Genomic DNA, 27,777 nt, shown 5'->3' on the forward strand with positions numbered 1-27,777 from the left:
TGCCCTTGTTGGAGCTCTCATTGTTGCTGGCCAAGTGTGCCGTGAGGAGCAGAACTCTGCTTGTGGGCTCCCAAGGAGTCATCCCTGCTGCACAGCAGTGGGGACTGGGGAAAGGGGTTACAGCTTCTGCCATTCACTAGTTACCTCATCTGTGATCCACTTGTAACGCAGAGGAGCTGCTCAGCATATTCCTGCAGGAAAACCTCAAGGAAACTCCTGGTTGTCCTCAAACTGCAGTGACATGAGCAGAGCCAGCTCACTCCTCAGCCTTGTCGGGGGGGAAAGACCACGCAGCTCTTCACTCACTGCCCCCCGACCCCTGCAGAGGGATAGGGAGAAGAGGGAGAAAAAGGAATAAAAATCTCATGGGTTGAGATACAGACAGTTTGATAGACCAGTAACGGGAAAGAAACTAACAATCATTGCAAAAGAATGTAGGAAACCAGGAGTGATGCAGTACAATTGCTTACCACCCGATGCCCATCCCGAGCAGCGAACACGGATTCCTGCCACCTGGCCAACCCCCATTTCTATACTGAGCAGGACCAGTCCAAGGCATTTTATTGACCTCTCTGGTGGTTTTGGTGCTGAGCCCATGAAGCTCAGACCCAGGGGAAGCTGATGAAACCTCTCCAGAAGTCAACGTCAGATGCAGACTCCAAAGTTTCTTGGAGCGTTAATGGGTCCCACTGAGGGCCATTACTGCCAAAGGCTCCTGGGGACTCGTTCGAGGGAAAACTGGAGGCAGTGAGGGCAGGTAGGCAAAGGCAATGGAGAGGTGTCTCTGACGCTGGCTAATGCTGAATGTGTGAGAGGAAGGCAAAGGGCCAAGCCCTGGCCTCCAGCCCCTGGGAAGGGAGATCCTGCCCCACAAGCACAGCTCAGGGCTCTTCCTGGGGCATTGTGATGGGAGGACGTGCAATGCCAAGGGCAGAAAGACAGAATGACGGCTCCCGGGTGGGGAAGAGGAGGCGCTAAGGCCCTAGTGCTGTAAGGATAAGGTGTCTTCTGGTAGCCTTGGTGGCACAGACAACAGCCACAGCCAAGAGGAGAAAGACATAAGCACTGTTGGGGGCTTTCAGCCTTGCCAACTCCCTTGATCGTCTCCACCACAGGCTGTGCTATGGTGTCCCACATCTGTTCCTCTTCCCCTGCAGGCTGCAGACATCCCCCCTGCTTCCCCGTCTTGCTCTCCCCTCAGCATCTCACTGCCTTTACTCATCTCTCTCCATCGTCCTTGGCTGTTGCTGAAACACAACGCCTTGGGCTGATCCCGACTCCCTCTGGGTGATCTGTTGCAGCACAGCGCTGCCCTTGCAGTGGCATTTCTTTCTCCTGCTGTCCAGTCTGTTTCTTTCTCCTGCTGTTTCCCACCAAAGAAAAGATCCATCATCTCACAAACAACCCTTCAACCAGGTTCAGGCCATTCCAATAGTGCCCAGAGCCTCCCTGCCACTGGGCCAGAGAAGCCCAGGTCCCTCAGCCTCTCCACCAAGCACATGTGCACTGGGCCCTAAAGGCCATCTTGGCAGACCTCCTCTGGACACTCTCCAGGTCCTCTCCACTTCTCCAAAATGGGGAGCCGCACACTGGGACACAGCTGTGTGCGTTGGGCCACAGCAGTGCTGAGTCAAAGGGGAAGGTGACTCAAGTTGCCTGGGGGGCACACACTCCTCCTCCTGCAGCCCCGTAGGCAGCCGGCCTTGTTCATAGTGAGCGTGCACCACTGGCTCATGAGGCGTCCCTCAGGGTGCCCAGCCCCGTCTCCGCAGGGTCACTGCTCAGCACATCAGGTCCCAGCCTGTCCTGCTGCATTGGGGTTATTCTTCCCCGGGATGCAGGACTGGCCACTTCTCCTTGAAAGACTTGAAGACGTTTCTGTTGGCCAAATCCCAGCGTTTCTCCATCTGCCCCTGGACTCAAGCTCCATTTGGTCAGCTGTTAATGTTTGTGTGCAGATGGTCACCCTGATGCTTGTTCCCCAGGGCTTGGTATTGGGGCCAGTTCACTTTAAGATCTTTATCAATGATCTGGACGAGGGGATTGAGTGCACCCTCAGTAAGTTTGCAGACGACAGCAAGTTGGGTGGGAGTGTCGACCTGCTTGAGGGTAGGAACACACTGCAGAGGGATCTGGAGAGTCTGGATCAATGGTCCAAAGCCAGTGGTATGAGGTTCAACAAGGCCAAGTGCCAGGTCTTGCACTTGGGTCACACTAACCCCATGCAGCGTTACAAGCCTGGGGAGGAGCGGCTGGAGAGGAGCATTATATGGAGCAGTTGAGAGAGCCGGAATTGTTTAGCCTGTTGAAAAGGAGGCTGAGGGGAGACCTTCTCACTCTCTACAACTCCCAGAAAGGAGGTTGTAGAGAGGTAGGGATCGGTCTCTTCTCCCAAGTAAGAGGCGATAGGACAAAAGGAAACGGCCTCAAGTTGTGCCAGGGGAAGTTTAGGCAGGATAATAGGAAACATTTTTACACTGGAGGGGTTATTAACAATTGGAACAGGCTGCCCAGGAAGTTTTTGAGGAACCATCGCTTGAGGTATTTAAAAGATGGGCAGACATAGTGCTTAGAGATACGGTGTAGTGATGGCTTTTGTCAGAGTTAGGTTGATGGTTGGACTAGGTGATCTGAAAGGTCCTTTCCAACCAAGACAATTCTATGATTCTATTCAACTTTCATGCCCTTTTCCGCTCTTTTTCCATCTCAAGTTCTTCTCTTGGATCATCCTCATCCCCTCCCATACAAAGAGCCAACTCTTTTTCACTGTTTCCTTGTTGGCCCTTCCCTTGGTGTTTCTGAGATGGTGACAGTGGCACTTTCCACCTTCCTCATGACGTCCATGACACTAGTAACCCCTTTTCTTACCTCTGCTGTCCTACAGCTACTCTAGTTGCCTCGTTAGAGGAACCACGACTCAGCATGAGCCATCTGCACATGCAATTTAAATGCTGACGTGCTGGAGCTTCAGTGCACAGGGACCTTGAGACACCTGGGGATGTGGCCAACACAAACCTCCTCAAGTTTTTCAAGGAGAAGGGGCAAAGTGGGAGAGGACGAGGTGAGGAGTGAGTCTGAGGAGAGGGCCTGGGCATTTTGAGGGATGCCATATGAGCCTCTGGTAAAGGCTCAGCACCATTAAGGCCAGCTGCATATGGGGTGGTGTTAGAATGGCCGTGGCCATCCAAAGAAGGGGAGTTATTGTCCCCCTCGACTCAGGACTGGTGTGGCCACATCTGCCCTCATAGTATCCCAGAATGGTTTTGGTTTGAAGGGACCTTGAAAGATCACCTTGTCCAATCCCTGTTTTTTAGGGACATCTGCGATCAGGATGCTCAAAGCCCCACCATACCTGACCCTGAACACCGCCAATGATGGGGAATCCAGAACTTCTCTGGGCAACGTTTTCCAGTGTCTCACCACACCCATTGTGAAAAATTTCCTCCCTATGTCCAGTCTAAATCCACCCTCCTTCACTGTAAAGCCATTGACCCTTGTCCTGTCATTACTGGCCCTGGCAAAATCTCTCTCTCTCTCCTCTATAAGCCTCCCTCATAGGTTAAAAGGCCACAAGAAGGTCTCCTTGGTGCTTTTTTGTTTCCAGGCTCAACAACTTCAACTCTCTCAGTTTCTCTTCCTAGGAGAGGTCTTCCAGCCTTCCAATGATTTTTGGTGATCCTTCCCTTGACCCTCTCTAACAGTTCCAAGTTTTCTTGTGCTGGGTCCCCTAGAACTGGACGCAGCATTCCAGATGAAATCGTATGAGATGGCAGTAGAGACGGGGAATCCCCTCCCTCCACCTGCTGGCCACGCTTCTGTAGATGCAGCCCAGGCTATGATTGGCTTTCTGGGCTGCTGTCCTGGTTCCGGCAGGGATAGGGTTAATTCTCTCCAGGACACAGGCTGTTCTAACAGATGGAGCCCAGAGCCATGGATGAAATGAACTCAAGGGACACTTTGGAGGGATGGCCCATAGACTCAGGGCACTATATCTGCATGAATATATACGTATATATATACATGACAGGGGAAAGTGGTGGCAATTCATTGGAACCTGTAAGATGTGGGCATGGCATGGATGGTCTGGAATAAGGGGTGGATAATGTCCTGGTTGCGGCGGGGACAGGGTTACTTCTCCCCAGGACACAGGTATTCCATGCCATGTGAGCCATGCCCACCCTGAGCTGCTGGGGGAGGGGGCAGGACATCTCCGCTTGGAGCGGGCTGGGGCATCCCGGGTCCGGTTGGGGAGCGTGGGTTCCGTAATCGTGTTTGTACATTCCTCTGTCCGTGTGATTGTTGTTGTTTTCTTGTTCCCTTTGCTGTTCTGTGAAACTGTCTTTGTCTCAACCCAAGAGTCTTGCCTTTTTTCTTCCGATTCTTCCCGTATTGGGAAGGCCCGAGCGAGCGGCACGTGGTTCTTCATTGCCCTCTGAGTCTAAAACACACCATGGGAGCACTGGGACCATACTGGGAGCACTGGGAGTAACCAGAGAGTGATACTGGGAGCACTGGGAGGAGTGAGGGAGTCATACTGGGAGCACTGGACAGCACTGGGAGCACTGGGGGGAGTCAGGGGGTCATACTGGAAGCACTGGGACCACACTGGGAACACTGTGGGGGTCAGGGAGTCATCCTGGGAGCACTGGGACCTCACTGGGAGCACTGGGGGGAGTCAGGGTGTCGTACTGGGAGCACTGGGACAGCACTGGGAGCACTGGGGGGAGTCAGGGGGTCATACTGGGAGCACTGGGACCACACTGGGAGCACTGGGGGGAGTGAGGGGGTCATCCTGGGAGCACTGGGACCTCACTGGGAGCACTGCGGGTAGTCAGTGTGTCGTACTGGGAGCACTGGGACCGCACTGGGAGTACTGGGTTGAGTAGTGGGGGTCATACTGGGAGCACTGGGAGCACCCTGGGAGCACTGGGGGGAGTGAGGGTGTTATACTGGGAGCACTGGGACAACACTGTGAGCACGGCGGGGAGTAAGGGCGTTGACCTGGGAGCACTAGGGGGAGTGAGGGAGTCATACTGGGAGCACTGTGACAGCACTGGGAGCACTGGAGGAGTCAGGGCGTCGAACTGGGAGGACTGGGAGCACCCTGGGAGCACTGCGGGGAGTCAGGGGGTCATACTGGGAGCACTGGGACCGCACTGGGACCGCTCTATGCTGGTCCATACTGGGATTATTGGCCCGTACTGGGATGACTGGTCCGCACTGGGCCGTACTCCATCTCCCATCATCCCCTGCGCCGGAAGTGGGCGCGGTTTCCGGCCGCGGTGGGCGTTGCCCTGTGACGCGCGGCAGCATGGCGGAGCTGGGGTCGCCGCGGGAGGTCGCGCAGGTCGGTTCGCCCGGGGACACCTTGGGGACACCCTGGGGGGGGGACGGGACACCGCTGAGACTCTCCCGGGACCCCCCGGCCCCCACCCGCCCGTGGGCGGCCCCCGCTACCGGGTCGCGCTCATCGCTCGGTCCCCCCCCGCCATGTCCGCGTGATCCCGCACCCGCTTCCGGGTCCCGCCACGGTTCTGGGTCTCCCCCCCATCCGAGGGTGCCCCCCCACTTTCTGGCTGCCCCCCCCGAATATCTGGGTGCCTCCCCCCATCTCTGTGTGCCCCCCCCAGTCTCTGGGTACCCCCTCCCCATCTCTGGCGTCCCCCTTCAGTTTCTGGGTGCCCCCCCATGGGTGACAGCCCCCCCAGTCTCTGGGTGACTCCTCCCCATGGGGCCCCCCCAGTCTCTGGGTGCCCTTCCCACCTCTGCTCCCCCCCTCCATGGGTGGTGCTCCCTCCCCCCCCAGTCTCTGGGTGCCCCCATGAGTGACACTCCCCACACCTCTGGCTCCCCACCCCATGGGGGCACACACTGCCTAATCTGGGTCCCCCCATCGTATCTGGGTGTCCCCCAAGGGTGACACCCCCCCCATACTCTGGGCACCCCCCCTCCCCACCTCTGGGTGCCCTCCCCAACCCATGTGTACTGTCCCCCCGCAATGTCCGGGTGCCCCCCCTTGCCCAGGTGTCCTCTCTCATCTGGGTTTCACCACCACCACCCTCCCCCCGGGTGCCGCCACCCCTGGGTGCAGCCCCCCCATGCCCCCCCAGGAGGAGCTGCCGCCCCACGCCCTCCCCCGTCTCTGTCCTTCCTGGTGCCCGAACCCGAGGACCTGGAGGACCGTGACACCCGCCACAAGGTGGGTGTGGGCACGGGGGGTGCAGGCAGGAGAGGGTCCAGGCAGGCGGGCGGCGGGCAGGAGGGGGTGCAGGCAGATGGTGGGGGCAGGCAGGACCTCCCCCGACCTCCAGCTGTGGCAGGAGAAGCTGCAGCAGGAGCTGGAGTTCCTGGAGGCGCACGTCAAGGAGGAGCAGAAGAACCTGAAGAAGGAGCTCCCGTCCCTCCTGCTGCCACCCCTGTGTGCGCAGGGGTTACAGTGACCGTGACCTCGCGCCCTCCTGCTGCTGCTGCTGCGTGCTCAGGAGTCCCGCTGTCACACGCGTGTGTGTGCTGTGTCCGGGCTTCTGCTGACGATGGTTCTTCCAAAAAGCCATACTGGGGTGGGGTCCAAGTATTATTTTAGTGGCATCATCTACTCAGGCACCCGTGACACCCCCCATGTTCCTGCTCCTGCCCTACCAGGTACGTGGCCAGCAGTGACTTCACCAGCTCCTACACAACCCATGGGCCTCTTCCTGGCCTGTCAGCTCAGCGGTCACAGGTGACCTTGCAAACACCTACACAAGATGGGGGCTTAGTCCTGGCCTACCAGCTTCTCAGGCACCTGGGACCTCAAAACACCCAACACAAGACATGTTTCTCCTGGGCTCCTCAGGCACCAGTGACATCGCAGAGACATCCACCAGCCAGGTGACAGCTCCTGGCCTCTCGTCTGCGCAGGCACCAGTGACCTCACAGGCACCTACACAATCCCTAGGCCTGTTCCTGGCCCACTGGCTACTCGGGCGTGAGTGACCTCATAAGCACAGACGCAGGGCGTGGGCCTGCTCCTGGCCTGTCAGGTGTCCAGACATGAAGGATCTCACCAAACCTACACGAGCTGTGGGTCAGCTCATGGCCTGTCAGCTGAGCGGGACCTCACAAGTCCTTGATTTCCATTTTTATTAACTCATTTGTGTTACTCATCCCGTTTGTGTCCCAGAGGTCAAAATCCACCTTTTTGGGTGCAAATTGAAGGTAAGTGTCCATTTCATAGAATCATAGAATCATAGGGTTGGAAGGGACCTCTGGAGATCATCTAGTCCAACCCCCCTGCCAGAGCAGGGTCACCTAGAGCAGGTTACACAGGAACATGTCCAGGCGGGTTTTGAATGTCTCCAGAGTTGGAGACTCCACCACCTCTCTGGGCAGCCTGTTCCAGGCTCAGGGTAAAGAAGTTCCTCCTCATGTTTAGGTGGAACTTCCTATGTTCAAGTTTGTGCCCATTGCCTCTTGTCCTGTCCCCGGGCACCACTGAAAAGAGCCTGGCCCCATCCTCCTGACACCCACCCTTTAAGTATTTATAAGTGTTGATAAGGTCACCCCTCAGCCGTCTTTTTTCCAGACTGAAGAGACCCAAATCCCTCAGCCTTTCCTCATAAGAGAGGTGTTCCAGTCCCCCAATCATCTTTGTAGCCCTCTGCTGCACCCTTTCCAGCAGTTCCCTGTCCCTCTTGAACCGGGGAGCCCAGAACTGGACACAGTACTCCAGGTGCGGCCTCACCAAGGCAGAGTAGAGGGGGAGGATGACCTCCCTCGACCTGCTGGCCACGCTCTTCTTGATGCATCCCAGGATGCCATTGGCCTTTTTGGCCACAAGGGCACATTGCTGACTCATGGTCATCCTGTTGTCCACCAGGACTCCCAGGTCTCTTTCCACCTAGCTGCTCTCCAGCAGGTCAGCACCCAACCTGTACTGGTGCATGGGGTTGTTCCTTCCCAGGTGCAGCACCCGACACTTGTCCTGGTTGAATTTCCTAAGGTTTCTCTTTGCCCAGATCTCCAGCCTGTCCAGGTCTCTCTGTATGGCGGCACAGCCTTCCAGTGTGTCAGCCACCCCACCCAGCTTGGTGTCATCAGCAAACTTGCTGAGGGTGCACTCTATCCCCTCATCCAGGTCATTGATGAATATGTTGAAGAGGACTGGACCCAGTACTGACCCCTGGGGAACACCACTCGTCACTGGTCTCCAACTAGACTCTGTGCCCCTAATCACAACCCTCTGAGCTCTATCTTTCAACCAGTAAATTTAGTTTTAGGACCATCCCTACCCCACCCCAGAGGAGACCCCCCTCAGACCCATAGGGCCGCCCCATAGAGCTGCCCCAGCCCCACAGGGCCCCGCACCGTGATGGTGACCAGGATGGGTTTGGGGTTTGGGCGCAGGTTGGGGTCCAGGGAGAAGACGCAGAACTGCACTGGGGAGGTACGGGATTGTAGGAATGTATCTGAGAGAAAATGGCCATGTGAGCCAGCCTCCCTGCTGTGAGAGATTAGATTAAGGGCAAAACAGGTGGTAGAAGATGGAATTAGTACATGGGAAAAACGGGACTGAGAAGGCAGAAAACATGTTGTGCTAATGACTAAGCAATTTACTATGTGAATTCTTGTAACCAATCTGATGTGTGAATGAACTGCATGCACAGCGCGTGGACAGTGTAACTAGCTAATCAGAAATAAGCGAGTCACGTGTACAGCTACAACACAGGGTATAAAAGATGATGATCTGTGCTTAATAAATGGCTTCTGTTGATTCACATTGGATCGTCTGGAGTCCAGTTATTTCTCCTCAGATGGTGACCCCGACGTGATCCCGATCGGCGCTTGGCTTGAGCAACAGAACGCAAGGGGCGGAAGACCCAGAAGGAGATCCACCGTCTGGAGGATGGCTCAGCTGGACTGAGACTGGGCGGATTGGGCGGCAATCCGGAATAAACAGACAACGTGGCCACGGACACCCGGAGAGAGGTGAGCAGCCGGGGCAGGAGATGGGGCAACAAGTAACAAAAGAAGAAGGGGCTGTATTAAGACTTCTCCTGCATATCCTCTCTAAGAGAGGGGTGAAATACGATGAGCGTATGCTCCGAAGGTTGTTAATATGGTGCAGAGAGAACGGATTCACACCAGAGCCCCAGACAGCTTTTAAAGCAGAAATATGGGAGGCTGTTGGGAAAAAACTGTGGGAACTGATAAGTAAAGGAGACAAAGAGGCATCACCATTGGCGACGACATAGCAGTTGGTGTTATTGACCTTACAAGATATGAAGGCGGAGTGAGCCACAGCGGCCGGGGCTTTTGCAGCATTACAACCCACGGGAGGAGGATCGAACAGGCCAGGTCCAAAGGTTTGGGACGATCCCCTGCTGATCCCCTCTGCTCCACCTGAGGAAGTTCCAGAGAAAGAAGAACCGGTGGAGGAGGACGTTCCCTGGCCAGCACCGCCACCCTCGGAAGCAAGACCAACGGCACCTCCACCAGAGTGGTACAACCCCAGAACTGGGTTTTATGAAGGTCCACCTAAGCCTCCACGGCAACATGTTGATGTGCACCCCAGACCACCTTTTGATCCATCACTGTACCCACCGCTTCCACCGTCGCCTCCCTCTCCCGCTGAACAAGAATTGCCTCAAGGTGCATGCGCGGTGGCAAAAACACTGCAACAGAATTTGGAACAGTTAGAGAGAGAACAAAAGAGACAATGGAAACAAGAGGAGGAGCAAGCGATATGAAATATGGAGAGGCGACAGAGGGGTGAAAGCAGGGGGGGGTATGGGGCGGCGGTAACGGGAACGCGGGAGGAGAGTTTGATAACGGGAACGTGGGAGGTATGACTCCTTTTGATAGCCGGACACTGATGTCCATTATCCTCACACCCACCAATGCAAGAATTAACGTGGAGATCAAGGTGGGAGGATGGTGTACAACGTGCAGTGATAGCGAATTTGAATAGAGTGGAGGGGGATCCATTGCGGCTGGCAACCATGGAGATGTTATCAGGAACAGGTCCTTTCGCTGATGCTCAGCGACAAGCGCGGCTAGATGTCGCTATCTTACAACAGTCCGCAGAGTTGGCTCGCGAAGCACTGAGGACGTTGCCGGAGGATGGCAAGGTCACTCCCCCATATACGACGATAAAACAGGGCCCCAGCGAGGGATTCATGCAGTTTCTTGGTAGACTAAGGAATGCGTTAGACCGGGGAGAACTGCCAGCGGCAGCCAAAGAGGCGGTATTTCAATCATTGGCTGTAGAGAACGCAAATCCAGCCTGTAAGCGTATCTTGCAAACTTTGCCTCGACACGCCACCATTACCGACGTGATAGAGGCATGCTGTAGGGTAGGGACACCTGAAGAACAGGCAGGATTTTTGGCCTCCGCTTTTGCTGCGGCTGTCAAGCCCTTGGTCAGTAATCGTAATTCAGGACCAAAATGCTTTAAGTGTGGGAAGGTCAGTCATTTGAAGATACAGTGTAGAGTAGGAAAGCAGAGGGGAGAGACAGATATGACGCCTGCTAGGAGCGGAGGAACGGGAGGATTTACGGGCACATGAAATCCGTGTTAGAAATTTGGACATAGAGCATCTGAATGCCGCTCAAAATTCCATAAGGATGGCACGCCATAGGGAAACGGGCTGATGAGCGCGGGGGGCCCGAGCGCGATGACACAAACCAGGCCTCAGGGTCAGGGTGCGTGGGTAGCGCAGCCTCTGCCCCACAGGGAGTGCCGGAGTGGACGTGGCAACAATAAAGGAGGTTACCCTTACAGACTCCCAAGTGCAGTGCATTCCTACTGATATGGAAGGGCCACTGGGGTATGGACTGAGTGCACTATTATTGGGACGATCTTCCATTACCAGACGGGGTTTGTTTGTGTTACCTGGGGTAATAGACGCTGATTATACAGGTCCAATTAAAGTAATGGTATGGACACCCACTCCACCTGTGCATATCCCAGCGGGTACTCGCATTGGACAAGTCATGCCATTTAAGGCCGCTGTTCCAACGGCCGGAAATCAGGTAAGGGGGGATAAAGGTTTTGGCTCAACAGGTAATGCAGATATATATTTAGCCCTTGAAATCAGTAAAACAAAGCCCTTGCAGCGAGTTGCCCTAAGAGCACCAGGGGGTCAAAAGTGCGTACTTGATATGCTTGTAGACACCGGCGCTGATGTGACTATGTGATAAATGATCTAATCGCAAACAGGATTCCAATTAGAATTTATAATTTATTAAAGGAACAAAGGCAAGCAAACAGCGCTGGGTGTGCCGGGGGTCTCTGCCCAACCAAGACACACACCTTACAGACCCCATTTTTGGTTTATATCTCCTATACTAATACATATTCATAACTGCCTCTAAAATGGTTGGCCCTTGCCAAAAATGGGTGTATCCCCCCTCTTACAGGTCACTATGCAGATAACAGGACCGGTTTAAGTTGGTATTCTAGAATGTTCGCCAGGTGGCTCCTGCAAAACACAGACACGACAGACACACCGTCTCGTCTGCGATAGACACACCGTCTCGTCTGCGGCCATACAGACAAAACAGTCAAAGGTCACACTTCACCCTGTGGCCTTAACACTGTTCCACGCTGACACGAATCAGTTAAGCACATTTCACAATCCCCCATTTTCTTTTTCTATGGCATTGATTCGTGTTTTTGTTTCCAACCGAGTTAATACTTGCCGAATGGGTATTAGTTTGGAATCTTCTTTTGTGTTTAGTATCATCAGGGAAAGAGTTTTCTCTTTCCCTGGTTCTGAATCAACAGGTTCTGTAGCTATCTGCGTTCCTTGTATAACTGAGTGTATTAGTCTAATAAAGCAAGGTATAAAACATGGAATTATTAACAATCCCGCAAATGCCCCCAATATAACAATCCCGATTTTAGTAAGCTGATCACCTCCCGTAAAGTTTTCCCAGAATCCTTCTAGGTCGACTCCAGTCCAAGTCTGAACTGGGACACGTGCAATTTTCTTTATTTCTTTTACAGTTCATTTACAGCTTCCCCTTCATCATCAATTTCTAAACAACAATTACTAAGGTTAAACTTCCCACAAACACCTCCCTCTTGTGCTAGCAAATAATCCAAGGCTAAGCGATTTTGGTACAAAGCAGTTCTCATCTTGGTATTTTGTCTCGCAATTCGTCCAAGGGCATCTCCAGTTGTATTTACAATTATTTCTAATACAGCTTGTAATCTAATTATTCTATTTAGCATATATATTGGAGTTCTATAGCCCCAGGATCCATCTTCTGCCCATGTGGCTGGACCGTAGTAGGCAATGACTCTTTTGGGAGGCCAATCTTTATCTTTCCAATGTCCAATTTGTAGACTCCGTTTATAGTGCCTTTTTCTTAATTCACCAGCTTCAGCATACACTTGGACTCCCAATCGCTCTCCCCGATTTATAGGTAACAGGAAAAAACTGGGCCTTATAATTCCCAATACACAGGATCCCGTCCAATTTTGTGGCAAAAACGCATAAGCTAGTTTACCACAAATCCAATAATGTCCTTCAGGAGTGGGCCGTCCATTTGGTATGTTTGTTCCATTGGTCCAATTTTTAAATTGATCACTCATTTCCCATGGACTCCCCCACTTATCCCATTTATTCTGAGTTTCGTTCCATAGGTAACCTCCTTCACACTCTAGATTACCTACTTGTTTTCCATTCTCTTTTAAATTTTGCCAACAACTCCTTCCAATTATACTCGTTTGAAGTACCCACTGTTGTTTCCTGTTACCCTTTCCCATTGTTTTCCATATTTGAGGATTACTAATGTTGCTCTCCATAGCCTCCCATGGCCATCGTTCACCTTGGTTTGTTCCACCACAAACGTAACAATTAGTTACATTTAATGACTTAGCAATGTTTTCAGCAAGATTTACAAATAGATTTTTAGCAACTGTGGGAATTTCATATTCCACTCCTGTTTCTATTTCATGATAAAATGAGTTAAATAGTAGTCTGTGCTGTACCGATTCCCTTATTCTTTCTTTTATTTCGATATTAATAATTACACCCGGATCTTCTCCGGGTCCATGTATCTTAAGTCCAATTTTATTTACTTTCTTTTGCTTCCAAATTTCTAAATTTATCTGGGTTAAATTTATTAGATTGCAGGTACGGGTTGTACAATTACTATCTGTTTGTACCTTTGTGATTGAAGCTTGTAAATTCCCACACTGTCTATCATATCCCCAGCCTGCAGTGTCCCAACATACACAAGACCACCCTCTTCTTCCACACAGGTGTGCTGATTGATATCTCGCTGTTTGACTAGGTGTATAATCAGGATTTATGTCACATTGGTGTCCCCCTGGGCAAATATATTTTGGTTGATTACTATAGTACCGTCTCCAGTCTGAACTCCTGCAATTAGTGTCTAGATCATCATCTATAATGTCACACGCGTCAAAAATTACCGACACCGATGTACTTAAATTGGTTATAACCTCACTTGTTCCTGTTAGTCTTCCTACTTCTGAATTTGTCTTCATTTCTACCCAATATTGATAGGGGAGTTCCTTTGGATCATAGCACACAATCCTCTCTTCGTCTTTGCATAAAGTATATTGGGTTAGATTATAAATGCAGCTTCCTATTTTCTGGCCTTTACACTCATAAATAGTATGATAAACCAAAGTCTGGGAACTTACCCGTCCCCTCCTAGTAGTTCCTACGCACTGGCTGCAGTTGTTTGCCATAACCAGAGTCAAGGAGCTTACCCCAAATAGGACCAGAAGAGGTCCGGTCAGGGCCATAGTGATTGGCGGTCACAGCCCGAAGGGGTTGCAGCCCTTGGCAGACCTTTCAAGCCGCACCACTCATTCCCCTCCGGTCTTGCCCTCTTCCTTAATCTTTTAAGGGGTAACCTTCAATCAAGAAACACTCTTTGATTAAATTGACAACAATAAAGCCTAACCCATGGTAGGTTATATAGGGGAGTGGTGGCCCCACAGCGAATGCACAAAAATTCTAAACTGTTTCCTAGATCCTTGACTTCTTTTTTGGAAAATGATATATTTTAAAACATGTAGAACACTTTGCCCTTAAAAATAAACAACACCGTTTACACAATGGACTAAATCACCTTTCCTAATAGGTATTTATCCCTGTCCACTAATTCTACAGGAGTAGTTACAATGAAATTCCCACAGCAACTTAGCTTATGCTTCTTGATGAAGGTCTCTTTAAGTTCGTCTGATGGTTAGCTTGGCTTCTCCGGGCTCAGATGTGACTCTCCACTCCTTCACTGGACCTTTCACTCGCGACACATGTGTCAAATCCTAATGGTGGTGTTTGAGCCATCATCCCAATCTCTCGTAGTTCTTTTAACCTTTTTCCAATGGTTATTATATATTTTTGGATACTATGATCTTCAACTACATTGTTCCCCAGGGGCATCCCTTGGGAGTAAGGCATTCCATATAACATTTCATATGGCGATAATCCAGTCTCACTGTGTGGCTTAGTTCTTATGTTTAATAGTGCCAATGGTAGGCATTTCGTCCAGGACATCTGTGTCTCAATCATTAATTTAGCCAATTGCTGTTTTATTGTTTGATTCATTCTTTCTACTTTCCCTGAGCTTTGTGGGTGCCACGGAGTGTGGTATTCCCATTGAATACCTAATGATTGACATAATAATTTTATTATTTTAGAAGTAAAATGTGTGCCCTGATCAGAATCAATATACTGGATTATCCCATATCTAGGTATTAAGTGTTCTAATAAGATTTTTACTACCATCTGTGCCGTAGCTCGTGCTACAGGGTAAGCTTCTACCCATTGTGTTAAATGATCTACTATTACTAGTAAATATTTTATTCTCCCTACCTTAGGCAATTCAGTAAAATCGACTTGTATTCTTTCAAAAGGTCTATAAGCTGTTTTCCTTCCTCCCGTGGCTGCTTGTCGAAACACTTTCTTGTTTACTTTTTGACAAGTTAAACATCCTCGCGTGATTTGCTTTGCTATTTCAAAAATCCCAATACAGCCAAATTGTTTAAGGAAATATCACTTATCGCCTTTGTACCCCAATGTGTTTGTGTGTGTAATCGTTCAAATATTTGCCTGGCATAAGCTTTTGGCAACATCTCTCGCCCGTCGGGCAGCATCCATTTTCCCTGTTCTAACTTAGCTCCTATTTTCTCTAATTTTGCCTGTTCCTCAGGGGTAAATTTCTTCTCTTTCTCCTCTAGTTCTTTTTCACTAATGTCTCCTTGTACTTGTACTACATTAATTTTAGCGACCTGAGTCCTCAGGGCTGCTTCCTGGGCCTCTCTGTCGGCTAGGTTATTCCCTCTGGTTCGATAATCTAATCCCTTTTGGTGTCCTCTCACATGTACCACTGCTATCTCCTTTGGTTTTCTTAACACCTTTACAATTTTCACTATTAGTTCTTGATGTATTAGATTCCTTCCTTGGGTATTAATTAAACCGCTTTCCTCCCAAATTTTTCCAAAAGTGTGGACTGCTCCATACGCATATTTAGAATCCGTAAATATGGTCCCACTTTTTCCTTGTAATAATTCCAGGGCTCTACAAAGGGCATACAGCTCACAAGCTTGAGCTGACCATGATGGACTCAGAGGTCCTGATTCTATAAGTTCTAAATTTTTATTAATTATGGCATATCCTGATTTTCTCCTCCCTTCCACCACACGGGAGGAGCCACCTACAAATAACACTTCTGCATTTTCTAACTCAGTATCTCTTAAGTCCGGCCTCACCTTAGTCTGGGTCTCAATTACCTCTAAACAATTATGTTGTACTTCCTTTGATGGCTCTCCAAACAAAAACTGTGCTGGACTCTGAGCAGAAGTCACCCTCAGTTCTAAATCGGGGGAGTCTATTAATATTGCTTCATATTTCAAGATCCGGCTGTCCGTTAACCATTTTTCTGCCTTTTGTTGTAAAACACTCCTGACATTGTGTGGGGTATACACTTTTAAAGGAGCACTAAAGGTAATTTTCCGAACTTCCTCTATTAATAATGCGGTAGCTACCAAAGCTTGGAGACAAGCAGGCCATCCTCTACGTACTGGATCAAGTAATTTAGAACAGTACCCCACAGGTTTTTTTACTCCTGCCCAGTCTTGAGTAAGAACTCCATATGCTGTCTGATTTGATGTATTCACAAAAAGATGGAAAGGTTTTTCTAGATCTGGGAGGCTCAATACCGGTGCTTGTATTAATGCCTTTTTTATTTCCTCGAATTTCTGGTCATCTTCTGCAAACCACTTAAGTTGGTTACTAGTTAATTTTTCATATAGAAATTTTACCTTGTAACTATAATTTTCAAGCCATGATCTACAATATCCTAATAATCCCAATATTTGCCGAACCTCCTTTATAGTTTGTGGGGGTCTTAAAGATAGAATCCCAGATATCCTATTAGAATCTAGTTTCTTCTTTCCCTTACTTAGCCAATGTCCTAAGTATTTTACTTCCTGTTCTACAAACTGTAGTTTTGATCGGGACACCTTCAATCCCTTCTCCCCTAGAAAATTTAACAATTTAATAGTAGCTTCTCGGGTCCCCTCTTCAGTTTCTCCTGCTACTAATAAATCATCTACATATTGCAATAATTTTATCTCCTGGGGTAATGTAAAATTCTGTAAGATTTTCTCTAAAGTTTGCCCAAATAAATGTGGTGACTCCGTAAACCCCTGTGGTAATACCGTCCATCTTAATTGCTGTTTCCGTCCCGTTTCGGGGTCCTCCCACTCGAAAGCAAAATAATCTCTAGATCCCTCGTCCAGAGGACAGGCCCAAAAAGCATTTTTCAAATCTATCACACGATACCAAGTATGTCTGGGAGAAATATGACTTAATAAAGTATAGGGATTTGCCACTACAGGGAATTTAGTAATCGTTCACTGATTTACAGCTCTTAAATCCTGTACCATTCTGTATGACCCGTCCGGTTTCTTTACAGGGAGGATGGGTGTATTATGAGGTGACATACATGGTTCCAAGGTTCCTTTTTCCAAAAGTCTGTCAACTACAGGTTTTAATCCTTTTTGACCCTCCATGGGTACAGGGTATTGCTTGATTCTAATCGAACGATGTGGATCTATTATTTGAACGCTTATGGGGTCCATTTTTATTTTTCCAGTTTCCCCTTCTTTATACCACACCGAGGGGTTAATAGCTTCTTCATCCTCCTGCGTTAAAGTATATAATTTGATCTGCAGTTTGTTCCCCTGACTCTGAATGCTCAAGTTTAACTTCAAAATCAGATCCCTTCCTAGTAAATTGTATTCCGCTTCAGGGGAGCAAAAGGAAATCATTAGGACAAATTTTCTTTTCTGTTTCTACTTCTACATCTTTCAAGATAGGGACTTTAAAAGGTTCTCCTTTTGCCCCGACTACTGACATATAATTCTTCCCTATTTCTATTCCTTTTGGAAGTTTTTGAATGGTTGATTTTTCAGCTCCTGTATCCACTAAAAATAAAACCTCCTCCTTATGGGGACCTATTAATAATTTTATCAAGGGCTCTGTTGATGTTGAAGGCCCCAAAAGATATAGCCCCTGACACCCCTATTCTTCTTTGAACATTTTCTCATCTTGTTCTCGCTTACAACAGTTCCTCTGAACATGTCCCCTCTTGTTACAGTAGTAACAGACAGGAATTGTGAATCTCTCCCTGTGAGGCTGTCCTCTGGGTGTCTGCTCTATTCTTTTTTCCCTTTTCTCTCTAAACGGATTCTGATTTTTCTGACTTTCTTTTACTGCTGCTACAAAAATTTTTGTCCCTTTTCCTCAGCAGTAAATAAGATCCCTAAAATGGATTGTATTTCTTACCAGGTATAAGTATTCGGTCCTAAAAATTGGTTTAGTTTTTCTGCTACTCCAAGGGGATCATCTAATAGGGTCCCCATTTCTTTCTTGAAATTCCTTACATCTGTGGTATTTAATGGAACTGCCACAAACCCGATGCCTCCCTGATTGCCTCCGAGGGGTACTTCTCGTAAGGGATATAGAGAAGCTCCCCCAGATGTGGCAGTTCTACTTCTCGTACATGCAGCCGGAGGTCTATCTAATTCCGGTGCTGTTGGTGGTGGAGGCAGGGGTAACGGTGGCACTGGTGGGGGTACTACGGCCCCTGGAGGGAGAGCCGCCGTCGGAGGAGGATTGTTAGGATATGGAGGTGGTAAGTTATCCAGTGGTTCCCCTTTATCATCTTTTTCCTTCCCTTTTTCGTCTTTGTTTCCTTCTTCTTTCTCAGACTTTTCATCCATTTTTAATGTAAGTATTGAAGCCGGAAAAGGACGTGAAGTCCTGATCCATAATCCTGCATAATCACTTTCCTCCTGACTAAAAGGTTGCTTTGAATTAACATATAGATTTAAGGCCTGGCAAATCCAGTCTTCAAAGGATCCAAAACCAGGCCAAAAGACATGTGGTTTTAAAGGTTTCTTCGGCCATTCAATCATACAATAGTGAACTAATTTTAATTTACTTTTTCCTTTTCTGGGGTCCCTTTCATTCCAATTCCTAATCATTATTCCTAATGGACTTTCCAATGGTATATTTGGTAATTTGCTCCCTTTCCTCTGGTCCTGGGTCTTCGATTTTGTCTGACCTACCTAGGAATTTTACTGTGGCAATTCCTACAGCCCTTGGTTACCAGTAAGAGTGTCTTGCAGGGGGTTTAGGACCTATCAGCCACCCACGAATCCTATAGGAATCGCTTCGGTCCTTCACCGGCCAAGTCCCTCGTGGGAGATTGGAACCGCGGTTAGAAGACCTCCACAATCACTTCGGAACCAGGTTCCGTCTCAATCACACTCTTACACACAGCCAACCGAATCCCACCCAACTGAACGGTATACACTTTATATACTCACGATTCCGTCATCTTCGTTCGGATCTTCGCGCGCAGAATTACGGGTAAAATAAACTGCTGCAGCCAGCAAGGGAGCTCATAAAAATAAAAATCAAAATCTTTTCTTTGCTTGCCTTTACTCAGGTTCAGGATGGCGTTAGTCCCGACCTGACCTGATCAGGAGCCACCTAATGGTGGGGCGCCCCTCCTAGATCAAGTCAGAATTCAGGAACTAAGACCATCCCGGACGAGCCCCCAAATTGTGATAAATGATTTAATCGCAAACAGGATTCCAATTAGAATTTATAATTTATTAAAGGAATAAAGGCAAGCAAACAGCGCTGGGTGTGCCGGGGGTCTCTGCCCAACCAAGACACACACCTTACAGACCCCATTTTTGGTTTATATCTCCTATACTAATACATATTCATAACTGCCTCTAAAATGGTTGGCCCTTGCCAAAAATGGGTGTATCCCCCCTCTTACAGGTCACTATGCAGATAACAGGACCGGTTTAAGTTGGTATTCTAGAATGTTCGCCAGGTGGCTCCTGCAAAACACAGACACGACAGACACATCGTCTCCTCTGCGATAGACACACCGTCTCGTCTGCGGCCATACAGACAAAACAGTCAAAGGTCACACTTCACCCTGTGGCCTTAACACTGTTCCACACTGACACGAATCAGTTAAGCACATTTCACACAAGGAACAGGCAGGGAGGAAGAAGAGCTGTCAGGAAAGGCGAGGAGATGCCCCAGTGGGAGCAAGGGGAGGAAAGAGCTTGGGTGTCCACAGCCTGCAGGTCTTTGTCCCCTTGGCTGTGGCTGTTGTCTTTGCTACCAAGGCCTGAAGGGAGACACCTTAATCTCATGGAACCGGGGCCTCACTGTGTCCTTCCTCGCACCCCCCAGGGAGGCCGGGAGGTGTGGTGCCGTTGTCCTTCACTCGGCATTGCCTACCCTACACCTCACTGCCCCGGGAGGAGCCCTGAGCCAGTGTGAGGGACAGGATCCCCCTTCCCAGGGCTGGCCGCTTGGCGGGATAAAATACATCAAGGCTTTACTCAGCATCAGCTCCACCTGCAAAGTGCCTTTGCCTCCCTGTAATCACAGCCTCCAGTTGCCTGCTCGAACAAATCCATGGGGAGGCTTGGTCTGTCATGGCCCTCAGTGGGGACAATTAATGCTCCAAGACACTTTGGCGTTTGCTTCGGCCTTGAATTCCTGCACAGGTTGTTCAAGCTCCTCTCAGTATCTGGCATTCCTGGGCTCAGCAGCAAATGCCCCATGGGGCTCGTTAAAGTGCAGAAAGCCCTAAGGAGCCACAGCTCTGCCATGATTTTCTTCAGGGCTTCTAGCCTGGTACAGCTCAGTGGAGAGGTCTCAGGAGTCTACTTAAAGTGGAAGGTTTCAAGAAGCACTTAATAAAGAGGTAATTTTTCATTTTGAAAGGGCTTTTCATTAGTCTTTTTCTTTTTGCAGAGGAAATGCTTGCAGCTTTCTCCAACTGATACTGAACCAGAGGGTCTCCTAAGGAGGACCGGAGAGGTAGCAACTGCCATCTCCTCGAGGTCCCCCACTGTACGGACAACGTTTCCCCCCCACCTCCTCCTCCCCACCATTTCTCTTGGGGCTGCCTGGGACTTGCATTCTTTTCCTACATCAGACTTGTGCGCTGAGTCTGCAGCTGAATGTTCACAGCTCCTTTGCACCAATTCCTGCCCGATTCCCCCGCAGACTTGGCTGTAAATAGACAAGGGATTCTTATTAAATTTGAACAGCCAGAAGGACAAAATGATACCAATTAATTAAAGAAACCCAGTGCTTTCCTCCACTATATGCCAAGTCCAAGCCTCCAATAAGCTCCACCTTCCTCAAATGATTACCGTAAAAGAAATTTGTTGGAGAGACTGATAGCAAATTCTAAATGTACGCACAGTTAGTGAGTTGGCTAAAGAGAGAGTGTGGCAGATTAAGTAAACTGTGCCTTATTCTTGGCCAAATTTCCATCCCAGAGCCTTGTCACCAACTCATGTCTCTAGTCATGTCCCTGCCCATGTTACATTATGTGCTTGTTAAACAAAACTTTTCTTCTCCAGCAAACTCGGGCAAAACTCTTCCTTGGAGACAGTCTCTCCTCAGAGTCCCCTTGCAACCATACGGTGAATTGAGATGCAAGAATAAACTCATTACAGTTCCTTCACGTTAACAAGCTCCCAGGGGAAAGTCACGCAGTGTGGAGGGCCCTGGTGGGAATAAAGAGCCTTGGAGGTTCAGCAGGGTCTGCTGAGGGCTGTGGGTGACGAAGCTGCTTCAGGAAATGGAAGCGTGCCTCCCTGGGGGCTAATTGGAGCAGAGAACCAGAGGCAGTGATTTCAGGGTGACAAAGAAAGGAGGCAGAGACATCCTGTGTGCTGTAGCCCCCTGGATGTGCCCTGCCAAGCCAAGGGGCCCAGTGCTAATCCCCAGCTCATTGCAATGGGGATGCTTTTGGCCATCACCACGTGAGCTTTCCCTCTGCTCACCACCAGGGCCCATACACGCTGAGTGCCTTCCACACTCTTGCCCCTCAGACTCGGCACGACGCAGCTCCCCCTAAGCCTTTGCCTGGACCCTAACCCTAATCCCTCACCTGCAGCTCTCATCTGTAGTCCTTCCCTGAACACTAACACCGAAGCTGAAACCCTCACCACATGCCTCACGCCTAAACCTGTTAGAGCGGGTCAAGAGATGGATTATCAACAATCATTGGAGGGCCGGAAGACCTCTCCTAGGAAGAAAAGCTGAGAGAGTTGAAGTTGTTGAGCCTGGAAACAAAAAAGCTCCAAGGAGACTTTCTTTCAGCCTTTCAATGCATGAGGGAGGCTTATAAGAGAGAGAGAGAGAAATTTTAGCAGGGCCAGTAATTTCAGGACACGGGGCAATGGCTTTACACTGAAGGAGGGTGGATTTAGACTGGATATAAGGGAAGAAATTTTTCAAAATGAGGGTGGTGAGACACTGGAAAAGGTTGCCCAGAGAAGTTGTGGATTCCCCATCATTGGCGGTGTTCAGGGTCAGGTAGGGCGGGGCTTTGAGCATCTTGATCGCAGATGTCCCTAAAAAACAGGGATTGGACTAGATGACCTTTCAAGGTCCCTTCAAACCCAAACCATTCTTGGATACTATGAGGGCAGACGTGGCCACACCAGTGCTGAGTTGAGGGGGACAATAACTCCCCTTGTCTGGGTGGCCATGGTCCTTCTAACACCACCCCATATGCAGCTGGCCTTAATGGTGCTGAGCCTTTACCAGAGGCTCATATGGCATCCCTCAAAATGCCCAGGCCCCTCTCCTCAGACTCACTCCTCACCTCGTCCTCTCCCACTTTGCCCTTTCTCCTTGAAAAGCTTGAGGACGTTTCCCTTGGCCACGTCCCCAGGTGTCTCAAGGTCCCTGTGCACTGAGGCTCCAGAACATCAGCATTTAAATTGCACGTGTGGATGGCTCATGTTGAGTCGTTGTTCCTCTAACAAGACAGCTTGAGCAGCTGTAGGACAGCAGAGGTAAGAAAAGGGGTTACTAGTGTCATGGACGTCATGAGGAAAGTGGAAAGTGCCACTGTCACGAACTCAGAAACACCAAGGGAAGGGCCAACAAGGAAACGGTGAAAAAGAGTTGGCTCTTTGTATGGGAGGAGATGAGGATGATCCAAGAGAAGAACTTGAGAGTGGAAGAAGAGTGGAAAAAGGAACGAAACGTTAATAGAATCATAGAATTGTCTTCCTTGGGAGGGACCTTTCAGATCACCTACTCCAACCATCAGCCTACCTCTGACAAAAGCCATCACTACACCATATCTCTAAGCACTATGTCTGCCCATCTTATATTATTGTTCCGTGGCCTTGCCTTGTGACGAATAGCAGATATGGGAACGAGATAGTACTACAGAAAGATAAGATGCCTACTTGCTTACTACAAAACAGATAAGCGGCCTACTCACTACCTGAGCCAACATTTCATCAAATTTTGATGAAATTTTGTCCTTTGTGCGAACATTGCTCATTACAACGTACCGAAACACACCTCCATCCCAGAGGCTACCTGCCCCCAAGGTGCTACCACTCCTCCTTGAGTACACCAATCATAATAAAAGAATTTATGACTAAAGTCACTCAAACTCCACTTTGAAGATAAAATAAATAGTATAAAAATAGCCCGAGAGAGGGGGGATATCGGGGAAGACACCATCGCGAACAAGTCAGGAGAATTCCATCACTAACTTCTGGGACCAGTCGACTGGCTGAGCCTTTCTTCCCCGCCATAGGGACGCCTTTGGGTAAGACTTAGATCATACCGAGTGTTTCCTCGGGAAACTTAGAAATCTCTGTAGAGAATCTCTCTCCTACATTTATAGCCAGGCTGTATTGTATATAACTTCAATGTGCCTTTTCTATATTTAACAATATCGTTATTTGCACGTGCTTTGCAGACAGTGTATTTATCACCGACAATCCTATATACCTGTTGTTTAAATAAACTGCGCTGTTTCAGTAGCTGGTCATTTCGCTTTCTCACTGAACGCAACCAAAGACTGGAGAATGGCCGTGCTGGTTCAGGAGCACGACTAGACTGAAGGTGCAGTCCACTATCAGTGTGTCCAAATCATAACAGTTTAATACATATTAAACGCGATTGGACTGATAGTGCTGGATTGGGCATCACTCTGAATTTAAACCCAGACGCACCTGGTCCCCCATCTCAGTGAGGAGTGTTAGAACGCAAGGGGGTTTATCTTCTGCCAAAACCGCTTTGCCCCTTTTCATGCAACAGGAGGGACCTTTCAGATCACCTAGTCCAGCCATCAACCTAACTCTGACAAAAACCATCACTAAACCATAGCTCTAAGCACTATGTCTGCCCATTTTTTAAATACCTCCAGAGGTGGTGCCTCAACCACTTTCTGGGCAGCCTTTTCCAATGCTTATTAACCGCTTCAGTGTAAAAATTTTTTCCAAATATCCTCAGCCTCCATTTCTCCAGGCTAAACAATCCCAGCTCCCTCAGACACTCCTCATAAGATTTATCCTCGAAATCCCTCACCACCTCCTTAGCCCTTCTCTGGACCTGCTCCAGCACCTCAATGTCTTTTTTTGTGGTGAGGGGCCCAAAACTGGACACAGTACTCCAGGTGGGGCCTCACCGGTGCCGAGTACAGGGGGACAATCACTTCCCTACTCCTGCTCACCACACTGTTCCTGATACAGGCCAGGATGCTGTTGGCCTTCTTGGCCACCTGGGCACACTGCTGGCTCATATTCAGCCGGCAGTCGACCAACACCCCCAGGTCCTTTCCTGCAGGGCAGCTCTCCAGCCACTCCTCCCCAGGCTTGTAACGCTGCATGGGCTTGGTGTGACCCAAGTACAGGACCCGGCACTTGGCCTTGTTGAACCTCAAACCATTGGCCTTGGACCATCAATCCAGCTTTTCCAGATCCCTCTGCAATGCCTTTCTACCCTTAAGCAGGTCGACACTCCCACCCAACTTGGTGTCATCTGCAAACTTACTGAGGGTGCACTCGATCCCCTCGTCCAGATCATTGATAAAGATCTTAAAGTGAACTGGCCCCAATACCGAGCCCTGGGGAACAAGCATCAGGGTGACCATCTGCACACAAACATTAACAGCTGACCAAATGGAGCTTGAGTCCAGGGGCAGATGGAGAAACGCTGGGATTTGGCCAACAGAAACGTCTTCAAGTCTTTCAAGGAGAAGTGGCCAGATCTGCATACCGGGAAAGAATAACCCCAATGCAGCAGGACAGGCTGGGAGCTGATGTGCTGAGCAGTGACCCTGCGGAGACGGGGCTGGGCACCCTGAGGGACGCCTCATGAGCCAGTGGTGCACGCTCACTATGAACAAGGCCGGCTGCCTACGGGGCTGCAGGAGGAGGAGCGTGTGCCCCCCAGGCAACTTGAGTCACCTTCCCCTTTGACTCAGCACTGCTGTGGTCCAACGCACACAGCTGTGTCCCAGTGTGCGGCTCCCCATTTTGGAGAAGTGGAGAGGACCTGGAGAGTGTCCAGAGGAGGTCTGCCACGATGGGCTTTAGGGCCCAGTGCACGTGTGCTTGGTGGAGAGGCTGAGGGACCTGGGCTTCTCTGGCCCAGTGGCAGGGAGGCTCTGGGCACTATTGGAATAGCCTGAACCTGGTTGAAAGGTTGTTTCAGAGACAATGGATCTTTTCTTTGGTGGGAAACAGCAGGAGAAAGAAATAATGCAACAAAGGGCAGCTTGGGAGGTGGAGACTGGACAGCAGGAGAAAGAAATGCCACTGCAAGGGCAGCGCTGTGCTGCAACAGATCACCCAGAGGGAGTCGGGATCAGCCCAAGGCGTTGTGTTTCAGGAACAGCCAAGGACGATGGAGAGAGATGAGTAAAGCCAGTGAGATGCTGAGGGGAGAGCAAGACGGGGAAGCAGGGGCAATGTCTGCAGCCTGCAGGGGAAGAGGAACAGATGTGGGACACCATAGCACAGCCAGGGGTGGAGACGATCAAGGGAGTTGGCAAGGCTGAAAGCCCCCAACAGTGCTTATGTCTTTCTCCTCTTGGCTGTGGCTGTTGTCTGTGCCACCAAGGCTACCAGAAGACACCTTATCCTTACAGCACTAGGGCCTTAGCGCCTCCTCTTCCCCACCCGGGAGCCGTCATTCTGTCTTTCTGCCCTTGGCATTGCACGTCCTCCCATCACAATGCCCCAGCAAGAGCCCTGAGCTGTGCTTGTGGGGCAGGACCTCCCTTCCCAGGGGCTGGAGGCCAGGGCTTGGTCCTTTGCCTTCCTCTCACACATTCAGCATTAGCCAGCGTCAGAGACACCTCTCCATTGCCTTTGCCTACCTGCCCTCACTGCCTCCACTTTTCCCTCGAACGAGTCCCCAGGAGCCTTTGGCAGTAATGGCCCTCAGTGGGACCCATTAACGCTCCAAGAAACTTTGGAGTCTGCATCTGACGTTGACTTCTGGAGAGGTTTCATCAGCTTCCCCTGGGTCTGAGCTTCATGGGCTCAGCACCAAAACCACCAGAGAGGTCAATAAAATGCCTTGGGCTGGTCCTGCTCAGTATAGAAATGGGGGTTGGCCGGGCAGCAGGAATCCGTGTTTGCTGCTCAGGATGGGCATCAGGTGGTAAGCAATTGTACTGCATCACTCCTGGTTTCCTATATTCTTTTACAATGATTGTTAGTTTCTTTCCCGTTACTGGTCTATCAAACTGGCTGTATCTCAGCCCATGAGATTTTTATTCCTTTTTCTCCCTCTTCTCCCTATCCCTCTGCAGGGGGTCAGGGGGCAATGAGTGAAGAGCAGCGTGGTCTTTCCCCCCCAACAAGGCTGAGGAGTGAGCTGGCTCTGCTCATGTCACTGCAGTTTGAGGACAACCAGGAGTTTCCTTGAGGTTTTCCTGCAGGAATATGCTGAGCAGCTCCTCTGCGTTACAAGTGGATCACAGATGAGGTAACTAGTGAATGGCAGAAGCTGTAACCCCTTTCCCAAATCCCCGCTGCTGTGGAGCAGGGATGACTCCTTGGGAGCCCACAAGCAGAGCTCTGCTCCTCACGGCACACTTGGCCAGCAACAATGAGAGCTCCAACAAGGGCAATGCAGAAAGCTCCTGGAAAAAAGGACACAGGCAAAGTGTGTTTCCGGGGCTTGGGTTTGGAAGGGCAGGCAATGGGAAGAGATTTGCTCAGAGCTGTCCTGACTTGTGAGTGTGCTTTCCTCCTTTGGCAGTACCTCGGGAACAAAGGGATCCGATGTCCAACGGCAGCTCCATCACCCACTTCCTCCTCCTGGCATTCGCAGACACGCGGGAGCTGCAGCTCTTGCACTTCTGCCTCTTCCTGGCCATCTACCTGGCTGCCCTCCTGGGCAATGGCCTCATCATCACTGCCGTAGCCGGTGACCACCGCCTCCACACCCCCATGTACTTCTTCCTCCTCAGCCTCTCCCTCCTCGACCTGGGCTGCATCTCCACCACTCTGCCCAAAGCCATGGCCAATTCCCTCTGGGACACCAGGGCCATCTCCTACTCGGGATGTGCTGCCCAGGTCTTTTTCTTTGCCTTCTTGATCTCAGCAGAGTTTTATCTTCTCACAGTCATGGCCTACGACCGGTATGTTGCCATCTGCAAACCCCTGCACTATGGGTCCCTCCTGGGCAGCAGAGCTTGTGTCCACATGGCAGCAGCTGCCTGGGGCAGTGGCTTTCTCTATGCTCTGCTGCACACAGCCAATACATTTTCAATATCTCTGTGTCAAGGCAATGGCCTAGACCAGTTCTTCTGTGAAATCCCCCAGATCCTCAAGCTCTCCTGCTCAGACTCAAAATACCTCAGGGAAGTTGGGCTTATTGTGTTTGGTGCCTGTTTATTCTTTACGTGTTTTGTTTTCATTGTGCTGTCCTATGTGCAGATCTTCATGGCTGTGCTGAGGATGCCCTCACAGCAGGGACGGCACAAAGCCTTTTCCACGTGCCTCCCTCACCTGGCCGTAGTCTCACTGTTTATCAGTACTTCATTTTTTTCCTACTTGAAGACCCCCTCCATCACCTCACCCGTTCTAGACCTAGTGCTGTCATTTCTGTACTCGGTGGTGCCTCCAGCAGTGAACCCCCTCATCTACAGCATGAGGAACCAGGAGCTCAAGGATGCCCTGAGGAAACTGACTGGACATTTTTTCATCAGCCATAGACTGTGTACCTTCCTCTGCAAAGGATTCCCTTTATCTTTGTGACAAGCATTCTCTATTCCTCCCCTCCTCCTTAACTTTTCACCTCTCGTCTGTGATGCAAAACATTTGTGTAAATAAAGAGTCAAACGCTCTGTGTGTTTAAATAAAATACATGAACCGGCTAACACTTCTTTTTCTGAGACCCATCAGCAGCAGGGCTGAATAAACGG

At 49.9% G+C, this 27,777-nt stretch overlaps 2 protein-coding genes across 2 annotated transcripts in view; one reads left to right on the top strand and one right to left on the bottom strand.

Moving 5' to 3' along the window:
- Nucleotides 1–27,777, bottom strand: part of LOC141736676 (scavenger receptor cysteine-rich type 1 protein M130-like) — a 105,023-nt gene that overhangs the window by 15,054 nt on the left and 62,192 nt on the right. The window lies entirely within an intron of this gene.
- On the top strand, nt 26,633–27,610 carry LOC141736678 (olfactory receptor 14J1-like). Its single transcript, XM_074571235.1, has one exon. The coding sequence runs from the start codon at nt 26,633–26,635 to the stop codon at nt 27,608–27,610; it is 978 nt and encodes a 325-aa protein (XP_074427336.1).

This window comes from Larus michahellis (genome assembly GCF_964199755.1).
Source record: "Larus michahellis chromosome W unlocalized genomic scaffold, bLarMic1.1 SUPER_W_unloc_1, whole genome shotgun sequence".
NCBI lineage: Eukaryota > Metazoa > Chordata > Aves > Charadriiformes > Laridae > Larus > Larus michahellis.

Coding starts and splice junctions, on each gene's coding strand:
- LOC141736678 (XM_074571235.1), top strand. CDS start 26,633: ATGTCCAACGGCAGCTCCATCACCCACTTCCTCCTCCTGGCATTCGCA.